This window comes from Plectropomus leopardus, chromosome 13, assembly GCF_008729295.1.
Source record: "Plectropomus leopardus isolate mb chromosome 13, YSFRI_Pleo_2.0, whole genome shotgun sequence".
NCBI classification, from domain to species: Eukaryota; Metazoa; Chordata; class Actinopteri; order Perciformes; family Serranidae; genus Plectropomus; species Plectropomus leopardus.
The window spans coordinates 1,418,783-1,430,916 of record NC_056475.1 but is presented as its reverse complement, the minus strand read 5'-3'; the positions used below and the strand labels follow the sequence as shown (position 1 = coordinate 1,430,916).

Here is a 12,134-nt window from a genome sequence, read left to right as displayed (position 1 = left end):
GCATTTTCTGACACGAGCATCGATACTCCTTATTGGGTCTTATTCATTACTATAAAATCACTTTTTAAAATGTATATTATTTTAAAAAAATACGGCTTCACAACAGAATTATAACTGACTATTTAAAAATAATTTAAGGACTGTTTGTTATTTATGTGAGGCGAGAGAGTGGTGCAAAAAGCAGGAGGCATGACAAATAATTTTAAATATATAAATATGTTGGGTTTTTTTTATTTTGGCTTTAAAGGGTTGTATTTTGTGTTTATTTTACCACTGATTTTTAAAGAATCATGCTTTCAAAACGTCTTTAAAGACTTTTGGCTATTTTTTAAAAAAATATTTTTTATTTTTTGACCTTTTTAAGAAAAAATGTGTTTGATTATTTTTATTAAAATTTTGGCGATTTTTTAAGGCTTTAATGGCATTTATTCAAATGGAGTCTGGTAGGTTTGGGGATTTTCATTATTATGATATATAAACTTTAATGATATAAAAACTGTTAAAAATATGTGTTATTTTAAAAAATACGACTTCAAAATGGAATTATAACTGATTATATAAATATTATTTAAGGACTGTTGGTTATTTATGAGAGGGGAGAGAGTGGTGCAAAAAGCCTGTCAAATGTCAAATAATTTTTTAAGCACTGTGGAGGAACTGAAGTTTTTTATTTTGGCTTTAAAGGGCTGTATTCTGCGTTTATTTTACCACTGATTTTTAAAGAATCATGCCTCCAAAACGTATTTAAGACTTTTGGCCATTTTTTAAAAAAATTATTTTTAATTTTTTGAACATTTTTGAAGAAAAATTTTGGTGATTTTTTGTTTTTAGGATTTTTTGGGGGGCTTTAATGGCTTTTTTAAATGGAATCTGGAAGGTTTGGCAATGGCGATTTTGGGGCTGTTTCTGTTTAAACAAAAAGGATGTTACTCTTTAATAAAAAGCTTTTTCTCTGTAGGGATCCATTCATAATGTCATTTATAACAACAATATGAGCCCGTCAGTGACAAAAACAAACACTTTTAGTGAACATACAGAACATTAACACAAACAGGCCTCAGGTGGTTACAATCTAGAGCTCTTACTGTTAAATTTAAAACTTTGTTGTTCACTTAGACACAAAAAACAACAGGGTCCGTGCTGAAAAATACAGAACCTGCCTTTTAAGTTGGTGAGTGAAATATCAGGAGCAACTTCATACGAAAAAAACAACAATTTAAACAAGTTTTGGGGAGACACTGACCTGGTCGAGCAGCTGTGCCTTCCTCCTGAGGAGATCTGCCTCCTCCTTTAGTTGCTCATTTTTGCCTCGCTCATCCTCAAGCTGGCTCTCCTGTCACCAAACCACAGCACGGAGTTCAGATAAAGCCGAGGAAGTCATCCTACGACGATGCTAAAACCGGCCTGGAGCTCGTCCAGAGAGCCAGTGAGGAGAAGGAAACACTGCTTACCAAATCCAGACATCTCTTCTGTCGCTTCTTTACTTCATGCTCAAGGTTTTCACATTCTTTTCTCTTCTTGCTCAGCTCGCTTTCCTGAAGTGACAGAAAAAAAACAAAAAAAAAACAACAAAACACTGAATCATGAGTTTAGATTTTGCAGCAAATGACCTCAGCTGACCTCTGACAATTGTCCCGATTTCTTTTAAAAACATGGGAGGAAGGCAGTGAGCAATGAAAGAAGAAATGACCCAAAAATCAGCAAGAAATGACAAAAAAATACAAGGAAATTACCTTAAAAATGAGTAAAAAAAAAAAAGAAAAAACAAACAAGGGAACCAAAACTTTGAAAAGTGTTTAAGAATTAAAATAAATCTGTAACATTATTTTAAATGTATAATTATGATTAAAAATTAATTAAAAATTAGCAAGAAAATACAAAAAAGGACAAGAAAATTACCTGAAAATAAGTAAAAAAAAAAAAACAAAACAAAACAGAAGAAAGTGAACAAAAAGAAAAATAAAAAAAGTTTAAAAAATAAATAAAATGGAACAAACAAACAAACAAACAAGGCAACCAAGACTTGGAAAAGGTGCTTAAAATTCTAATAATTTTGTAACAATATTTTGTTATCATATCAATGATTTTTCTTCACTTTTTCTTTCTTTTTTCCCTGAAAAATTACAAAAAAATTACCTGAAAATTAGTAAAAAAAAATAACACAAATCAGAAGAAAACAAACCAAAAAAGAAAAAGAAAGTTAAAACAGACACAGTTGCTCACTGTCATTTTTCATGTGTTTTTGACAGAAATTGCACCAATATGTGCCGAGTTTAAAGCTTGAAATACATGTGAAATAACGGGTAAAACCATGAAAAGTATGTGTGATAAGGACGAAAGATTTGCCTTTACATTTTGCTCTGCAGGATACGCTGGCTTTAGTCTCCATACTGACCTCTGACAGGACAGCAATGAGGTATTGCAAAGCTTAGCATCCTTTAATTATTCTAAATGCAGCTTACATGCAGGAGCAGCATCGGAGAAATCAGCTTATTTCAGCTGCAGGACCGCGATCACGGCTGCGAGCGTGTGGGGGGAAGCTACACAACAGACGGGCTAATTTGGGACCACCAGCAGCTGACTGGAGGAGAAACAGCAAGACAATAACCATAATTAAACTGCAATCTGTGGTCTGAGTCGCTTCAATAATGTGAATCGAGCGCGAATGTTTTACAGTCAGATCGGGAGGAGCTGAATCACCACGACAGCGGCGCTGATGGGACCTAATTTTACCGTCAGCTGTTTCACAATCAGCACTTCTTACTGAACTTACCAACTTTTATGTTTCAGATCTTTATTTAACCTTTAACCTCTCAGTGATTATTTAGCATGTTTGCATCTTCATCCACAGCTGCTGAGATGTGTCAGTTTGAGTCGCTAACATGACTTAAAATATCACCTGCGTGACTCCTGCAATGATCTAACATGATCTAAGATCCCACTTTTCCCGATGACTCCATCATGACTGACAGTGTCCATGTCAGTGAGTCATTCACACTGGGAATCGTTTTTGTCCTTTTGGTATATTTAAGGTGTCAGAGAGCATAAAACAGCATCAAAACAGAGCTTGTTGATCAAAAAAAGAGCCAGTGGAGGACCCCCACACCCCCAACAGACGTCCTAAAATCCTAGAAATGTCCTATAGGTCTTGAAATGTCATAAACCTCAAGGAACATCCTGAAATCCTAGAAATGTCATAGAATCCTAAAAAAATCCTAAAACCTTAGCAATGTGCTAAAATCCAAGAAATCTCCTAAGATCCTAAAACATCCTAAATCCCCAGAAATCCCCCAAAATCCTAGAAAAGTCCTGAAGTCCCAGAAATGTCCAAAAAGCATAGGGACATCCTAAAATCCAAGAAATGTCCCTAAGATCCAAGAAATGTCCAAAAATCTTGGAAATGTCTTAAAATCCCAGAGTACATTCTAAAAGTCCTAAGCCGCTACATAGATAGAGTCGGCACGTTAGTAGTCCTCTCCCCCGTCCCCCTGGGACCTTAGATCGTCTTGTTCGTTTGTTTTTGGACGTGGAAATGTTGTTTTATTGCGTAACATCCGTAACAGTGTCCCCTACACTACAGTGAAAACACTGACTGACTGAAAATCTCGTCAATGGCGGAGAAAGAGTTAAAAAAGAGAAAGAAACAAAGGGTTAAACCCTGCTGCTGACTGATGACATGTTGTGGACTGATCTCGCAGCAGCAGTTTGACACGCAGCATCATGCAGAGTGTGTAGGACTGGAGGAGCGAAACCATGGCAACACGGGCCAAATCAAAGCAACTTATGCTTATTATTATCGGTTCTATTTATCGGCCAAAAATGTTACTATCAAAATTATCAGTATGATGTCATAAGTCCGTTACCATATGTCCGTTATCATCGTTCAGATAATTATCGTGCATCCCTAAAATAAATCAATAAATAATAATAAATCAAAGAAATCAACCTTCTACCTTTTACCTTAAAATCTGAGAAATGTCCTAAAATCCTACAGTAGTGATGGGGCTGCTGTGACTGGACCCTGGCCCCTGGCCCCTGGCCCCTGGCCTCTGGACCCTGGCCCCTGGCCCCTGGCCTCCTGTCATTTGCAAAAGTGGCCCCCAAGTAAATCAGGTGGAGTGTCGCTGCTCTGACTCTTTTAAATGACCAAAGATAAAAACATTGAAGCTACATTTGAACACCATTTTTTTGTCTGTTAAACTATGAAGTTATAAAAGATTATTATCATAAAGATGAAAGTAAAGTAAATAAAGTTTCTCTTTGTGCAGCCGGACTGTGACGGTTTAAATCTGAATGTAATGATGCACAGCAGAGCGCTGACTCACTCTAATCACGCATTTTCTCGTTCCTTCATAATTATGCTGATTTCATTGGGACTTTAGTAAAATGAGAGAGATGAGTGCGTGCAGACGCATTTTGGAGAATTCAAAAGCAGCACATCACTTTTTCGGAAAACATCGGCAAAAACATCTGCAGGAATCGGAAAATCACTGCGTGAGACAAATCACGAGCGGCTGAGGAGACACTGCAAATACTGCGTTAACTTTAACTATAACTGAACTCTCTCTTTCCTTTATCATTTTATTTATTTATTTTTTTTTTTTTTTACATATTTATTAATTATTTTACTTATTGTTTTTATTTATATTTAATTATTGCTATTTTTATGTTATTTATCAATGTATTTATCTGCTTCCTTTTTTTTTTTGTACTTTTTTTCCCGGTTTTAATGAATACAATTTTTTGGTGTGTTTTTTTTTTATTTACATGCTTGTGTGCTTGTGTGTGTGTTTTGGGGGGTGGATTTTTGGTTTATATAAAGGACTTTCTGTTCATCTGTATGAAAAGTGCTATACAGATTGGTTGATTGGTTGATTAATAACAAATATTACTCATACAAGGGCAGGACATTCTTTAAAAAAAGCACCTAATTTACAGATTATTTTTGGCTAATGTGATTGCAGTAACAGAATGAATTTAAACACAGACAGGCAGCTGACATAATACTTTTCTCTATAATTCACTACACTCGTATTTTTACATTCAAACAACACACGTTACTCGTCTCCATGATACTGATGCTACAGCGAAACCACTTCTCTGCGTAGAGAGGGAAAATGAGACCCACTTGTAGAAGCAGCGAGGGCAATGTGCCTCTCTTCTGTTTCCAAGGGACGAGATCAAAATAATCCCGGCATTACATAACAAATCTGACCGTAGTTTTTCCCTTCAGCTCGGTCACAGCACTGAATCAGAGCTTTAGTTTCACATGGAAAGTGGATCACAACATGCAGTCAGTGCTGCACAACATGCAGTCAGTGCTGCACAACATGCAGTCAGTGCTGCACAACATGCAGTCAGTGCTGCACAACATGCAGTCAGTGCTGCACAACATGCAGTCAGTGCTGCACAACATGCAGTCACTGCTGCACAACATGCAGTCAGTGCTGCACAACATGCAGTCAGTGCTGCACAACATGCAGTCAGTGCAGTCAGTGCTGCACAACATGCAGGCCGGAATTATCGGTATGACGTCATAATTCCCATTATCCCTAAAATAAATCAATATATAATAATAAATCAACAAAATTAACCTCCTACAGTTTACCTAAAAATCAGAGAAATGTCCTAAAATCCTACACTAGGGATTGGGCTGCTGTGACTGGCCCCTGGCCCCTGGCCCCTGTCATTTGCAGAAGTGGCCCCCAAGTAAATCAGGTGGAGTGTCGCTGCTTGAGTCTTTTAAATGACCAAAGATAAAAACATTGTAGCTACATTTGAACACCATTTCTTCGTATGTTAAACTATGATGTTATTAACGATTATTATTATAAAGATAAAAGTCAAGTAAATATCGTCTTTGGCAGGTTGTATCGGGCTGACGATACTGGTATCATATGAAATTAGAAGACCTTGACCTCTGACCTCAGATTTCTAAATAAAAATGGGTTCTGTGGGTATCCACAAGTCTCCCCTTTACAGACACACCCACTTTATGTTTATATTGTATTTTAGTATTTCTGCATATCGGGGTCCCTAAACAGTCTTAAAATTGCTCCCACTTGGCGATGCAGTGAGCTCCCAGGTTCACTGGCATTTGACAGGCCTTGTTTAAAGGCAGTTGTGTTTCGTTTTCTGTCTGGAAATGAGGCTTTTCTGCAGCCTTGCAAACTGCTGGTGAGCTGGTTTGTGTACAGAGTATCCATGACAACGCACAGAGCCGACCATAACAACAGCCGTGTGTCACAACAACAACAACAAAAAAAAACCTCAGTCGATGGACTCCTACAATTCAAGGTGCTGCATCGCCTTCATCGATCCAAAGAAAAACTAGCAAAGACACATTTTTGGTGTCAAACTGTTCCGCTAGTTGCTATTTTGAGAGCGACACCAGAGGACACACTCCTCCTCAGACTATATTTAAACGCTTTCGCGTTTGCCTCCTTAAACGTTCGATGCATTGTACTTATGAAGCGGAAGCAGGAGGCGTCTCCCGCTCACGTCCAGCGTGCTGGAGAACTTTTTTACAATAGTTAAAGGACATAAAGTGTACGTTGGGTGGCTCAACATGGCAACCATTTCTAAAATACATGAACACACTAAAACTCAAAAGTGATCGGTATTTAAAGCACATAACGAAGGCATCTGTGACTGTGTACATCTTCTTGTTTGTATGAATATGTGCGTGTGAGTATTAATTTTTACATTTTGATTTATTTTACTGTTTGCTTATGTATGTCTGAAATGTCTACATGTATGTATACTTTCATTTTAGCTTTATATAATTTGTTTTTCAGTTGCTTTGGCGGGGGTTAGGGGGTTGAAAAAAGGGACAACATGTAAGCTTTTATATTTTGGTGTTCCACGGCATATCCCATATGTCTTCATCAGAAAATGCTAAATTGGGAGGAAGGCCTAATTTGTAATATTTAAATGAAATGAGCTGTTTATATGACCTCAGTAAGTTTAGAATATTGTCATATTCATATTAATAGTGTAATACTGGTGTGCACGTCACTGTGAAGCATCAGCAGAGTGTGGCGGCAGATCTCCTCACCAGAAACTGTAGGTGCTGCTCCTCTGTGCGCTCCTCCTGATGGGAGGGGGTCGGGCTAAGGCCCGGTTGGGGCGTTACTCGCGGCCCCGACTCCTCCTCCTCTCCGGGAGTCTTCTCACACCTGGATGGAGCTTCATCTAATCCCACACACGGGGTCTCTCCTCCAACCTGCCGGGGAGCAGCACAATCACTCCGTCAGTCACTTCGTATAATCAAACTTCATTTATAATAAACCTTTCAGACAAATCGAAACGCTGCACAAGCAACTGACAATATTAAAGATGATAAACAAGAAATTACCAAAAAGAATCAAATTTATCAATACATTTTTTAAAAAAGTTACAAGAAAATGACATGAAAACTGGTTTGCATCTTGATTATTTGTTTAGTTATTGGTTGTTTTTAATGTCTTTGTTTATGCTCGGCATCTCTGAAAATAAAGGTCTCACTCAACTGGTTTCCCGAGTTTAAATAAAGGTTTGAATAAATGAATTGTGTTCCTCTGTAAAGCACCAAGGAGACACAAGTCTGCATGTTATGACAGCGTGCATCAGTCTGCCAATGTGCTCAGAAATTAAGAGGTCATCTAGAAAAGTCCATTTTACATTTTTAGTTTATTGATTTATTATTACTATTATTATTATTATTATTATTATTATTAATAATAATAATAATGATGTATTTAGTTTTATTTTTTTGACTTTTTATTAAAGGTCCAGGATGTTGTAGTAAAAAGCTCCTGTTTTTTTCTTAAAAAGAGGGTCTCCCTCAATAGATTTTCCAAATTTTTAATAAAGGTTTGAATAAATGAATTGTGTTCTTCCATAAACCACACAAAAAAAAACCACACACACAAGAGAAATAAAGAGGTAATCTTGAAAAGTCCATGATATTGAATTGTTTTATTTATTTATTAGTAGTAGTATTAGTATATTTACTTATAATATTAGTAGTAGTAGTAGTAATTATTATTTATTTTTTATTTATTTATTTATTTATTTTTAAATTTTATTAAACATCCAAGGTATGATAGTAAAAATCTCCAGTTCTGATCTTAAAAAAACAACCAGCTACTGAGGAGATGATTGTTAGACACACTTAACATGACACCCCCCGCGGTGAGGGAGGGATTAGCAGCAAGCCTCCTTCCTGGTGGTCCAACTACAATCAAAGAATAATCCAGGAGGGAATCCCTGCAGCCTGCAGCACGACTCAAACACATTAACTCAAAGCCTCTTCTTCCTAATTAGGCTCGCTGCGACGACTTCAACGTCTCTCCAGAGCAGCAGCTTTTTCTTCACGGTCATAAATGTTATGATTTGTGTGACGCGGGTCCAGGTGGGGGACAAACTGACATTGGTTAAGGGTTAAGAGTCGGGAATCAGTATCTAATTTTAGAGCAAACCTACTTATGCTCAAACTGTGCTAGTGCAGCCAAAGCCATGACCCAATAACAGGATCAGAGGCGCTCTGCCACGTGCTGCACGGGGATCGCAGCTTCACACTCGGCTTTCTTTTGCACCGGGAGCCACTGCGTGCCTCATCGCTCCAGACTCCAGGCTCACTTTACACACTGCGCTTGTCTTTTGCAGGTGGAATTGCAGAGCGATTGTCGTATAAAAATTATTTTATACTATTTAATTATGTAAAATGCACGTGCGATTCATCCACGTTTAGGTACTTTCAGAGTCCTTCACTGTCTGCATGCAGACGTGTGAGGCGGCTGCAGGGCGTCTCAATGTTAAGATACTGAAAGGACAAGACTTCACTGACCATCGTCTCTGCTGCACATCTGCTCTCAATTCTGCACATTACTATGTTTGCACATCCATCCTCACTTTTTGCACACTTATTTGCGCATTTTTTCTTTTTTGTTGCTCTTTTTAATCTTTTTTGCTTTTTGTTTTGTTCTTTTTACATATCTTTATTATTAGTGTTATTTTATTCCATGTTAAGTGCCTTCCTTTGTATAAATATTTGCATTATTTTGCCTTTTTAACAAATATTTTATTCAGTTGCTGCTCTCTTATTTGCTGCTGTACTGAAACAATTTCTCTCACGGGATTAAGAAAGTACTTCTATTCTATTCTATTGTAGATCTTTAGATTAAAATGATAGGCACATCTAAATGTGCTATTTAAAGATGATTTATTCTACTGTTACTTTCAGTTTTTGGTATGTCTCTGTCCATGCACGCGTGTTGTGCCTAAAGCTTCTCTGACCAGCCCCCTGAGTTTATTTCATTACTCATCAAGTTTGTTTTATTATTCATCAGGTTTGGTTAATCAGTTTATTTGATGCAGATGCGACGCAGACGCACTGCTGTACAGAACAAACCAGCGTGGGCCACCTGCAAAGAGCCTCTGTGCAAATATAAATCAGCCTTAAAGACGGACTTCACACATACAAAGAGAATCCTCACGTAAAACGAGGCCGTCTGTGCAGAAGAAAGATGCAAATAATTTTGAAGTTGGTGCTATTTGACCAGAAAAAAAACAGGGAAAAAGGACTGTGCCACTTGCTTTTGCTCAAAAGGTAGAAAACCTACAACTACCAGAATGCATCGGGCCAGTGAATGCTCCCGCTGGTAGGTGATGTAATGCCACCCAGTCTGTTTGACACAATGGCGGCCAGATCTCCTGTTACAGTTTAACATAAAGCTAAAACATGTTTCTGAAAACATTTGAGGTGAGAAATACGCAGCCTGAACCTGATCAGATTTGGTAGTTCAATACGAATATTTGAAGATCTGTTTTCCATACAAAGTTTGAAAGTTTGAATGGGATGTTCAGTTTGACAGCTGCATTCACGTCATATAGTAAGCAAACTAACGATGCTAAAAACAGATTGCAAAAAGGCAACATTTTTTTGCTGCCACTAAATATCAGACAAAAACAAGAGACTGGATCTGTTTACGTGGCAGCGGTTCTTGCAAGAAAACTTCTGTTGCAGTTTGGCCATTCGTTCACACGACAACAGTGTTTCAGGGCCTGAAACTTTTGAAACAGGGTTCCTGAGTGTTATCTTTTGAAAACGCCACTCCTGTCGCCGTGTAAACTGGCAATGTGCGAATCTGTTTTTGCGGATCTGTGAACACAAAGATCGTTCCCACAATGTTATTATATAAACGTGAATTAAAAAAAAAATGCAAACAAGAGACCTTTCTGTTTTTAGCAGGACTGTTCTCGTTGAATCATGGCTTGTATTGCATTAAGTTGCTGTGAGCTGTAAATTCACCACTATTAAGCAGAAGGTCTCTCCTCTCTGCTCTTCCGTGTATCACAGAATAGTCCGCAGCAAAATCTGGGGACCAAAACATCCCCAGAAGCACGCTGCACAAAAAAAAAAAAAAAAATCAAAAAACAAAAAAAAATGACTGCTCGCTCGGCAATGTCAGTCGACTGAGAGGCCTTCGACTTTCAGAGGGGCAGCTCTACAAGAAATCAATCAAAAGCCAGATTGTAGCGTATGAAACTGCTGTGAGCTGTAAATTCACCTCTTCTCAGCAGAAAGTCCCTTCCTCTCCTGCTCTGTGCTGCTGCCTGCAGCTCTCTGTTCAAAAGAGTACTGACAGTAAGTAGCACTCACTCGGCAGCAAAATCTGGGGACCAAAACATCAAGGCATACTGACTAGCAAAACCCCCACAAATCAAACAAAAAACACCCGCCCCTTCAAGTAATCTTAGTCAACTGAGGGGTCCCCGACTGATGATTCAAATATCTGACTTCTGTCACTGCAACTCAGTAACAGAATCTTGGCTTAAATCTGATCGGCGCTGCTTAGTTTTACCGTTTGATCTCAGTTTTTTGGCCTCCGTTTTCACTCTGCAGAAAGCAGTATGGTGCCATTTCTCTGTTGACAAACATTCGCCATTACAGCAAAACGGGGCAAAAAAATATGTTTCTGAGAACATTTCAGTGGAGGGAGCATATTGCAAATTCCAAGTCAAAAGCCCAGAATGACACCGCAAAATAATACAAGTCCTGTTTTTCTGCTCTGATGGCTGTGGGATCAAAAATGTCAGTTTGAATGGGTTTCAATGGAGCATTTTTGGACCTGAACAGTCTGAATGTAACTATTTAGTTTCCACAGTGTATTTTAGACTTATTGTAGGAGCTGAGCTGCAAATTCACTGATTAAACAAAAATACGCAATCTTGCCAAATGTATACCATATGCATGAACACAGTCAGTCTTACATTATCAATGATTTGGCAGGATTGCCTAAAGTGGAATGGCCGGATATTCAAACTTAGCTGATAGAAAAATCTGAGATGTACGATGTCGTTAAGGCCAAGAAAATTGTCTTTGTCTGTTTGGATTTCAATGACTTGGTTAACCCACATGAACACGATACAACCACAGACTATATTAACTAATGTTACTGAATATTAAGTGGACTAATTATAAATTACACAACTGTAAGTCAGAGCCTCATCAGGACCTACAAAGACACTAATACTAGCAGCCAAATACGATACAAAACACAGGTTAAAATGAAGTCTTTTAAAGAGGACTTAAATGCTGATGAAGCTTATGAGACATTTTTGTCCATAACAACAGCTCTTCATGAAAAAAAAACTGTCTGCAAATAAACCAAGTAGGGAAGCAGAAATTTGCCAAAAAACGTAGCTGACCAAAGAATACAAAAAGCATGCAAGAAGAAAAATGTATTATATAAAGAAGGTCTATGGTTTTGATGATCACCTTCGTCCAGTTTTTTCCATTTTTTGGCATTGAACCATCATTTTCTCGTTTAAGTGGACGAAGAAAAAGAAGCGGATAGGTGTAAATACATAGATATATATATCTATAATATATATAAATAGATGATCAGTGTTTGTTGTGGATGTATTAAAAGACCTGTTTCCCTTTATTTTTCCTTTCTTTTGCCTCCAGCTGATATCATGACGTCGGCCATAAAAGGGTCTGTGATAACACAGAGCACACTGCTCAGTGGAAATGGAGAGTTTTTGCTCTGGACGACTTCTACCAGCCCTGCGTGAATACATCGGCTATTAAAGATCGTCCACTTTTAACAAGTAAATCTTTGTGTTTGACACATACTTTGGAGATA

At 37.8% G+C, this 12,134-nt stretch overlaps 1 protein-coding gene across 1 annotated transcript in view; it reads right to left on the bottom strand.

Moving 5' to 3' along the window:
- The window catches only part of LOC121952416 (peripheral-type benzodiazepine receptor-associated protein 1), a 96,166-nt gene that overhangs the window by 35,071 nt on the left and 48,961 nt on the right, over positions 1 to 12,134 (bottom strand). Inside the window, 3 exon segments of the mRNA XM_042499085.1 lie at positions 1,244 to 1,333; positions 1,452 to 1,535; positions 7,058 to 7,225. Coding sequence (XP_042355019.1) covers positions 1,244 to 1,333; positions 1,452 to 1,535; positions 7,058 to 7,225 — 342 coding nt within the window.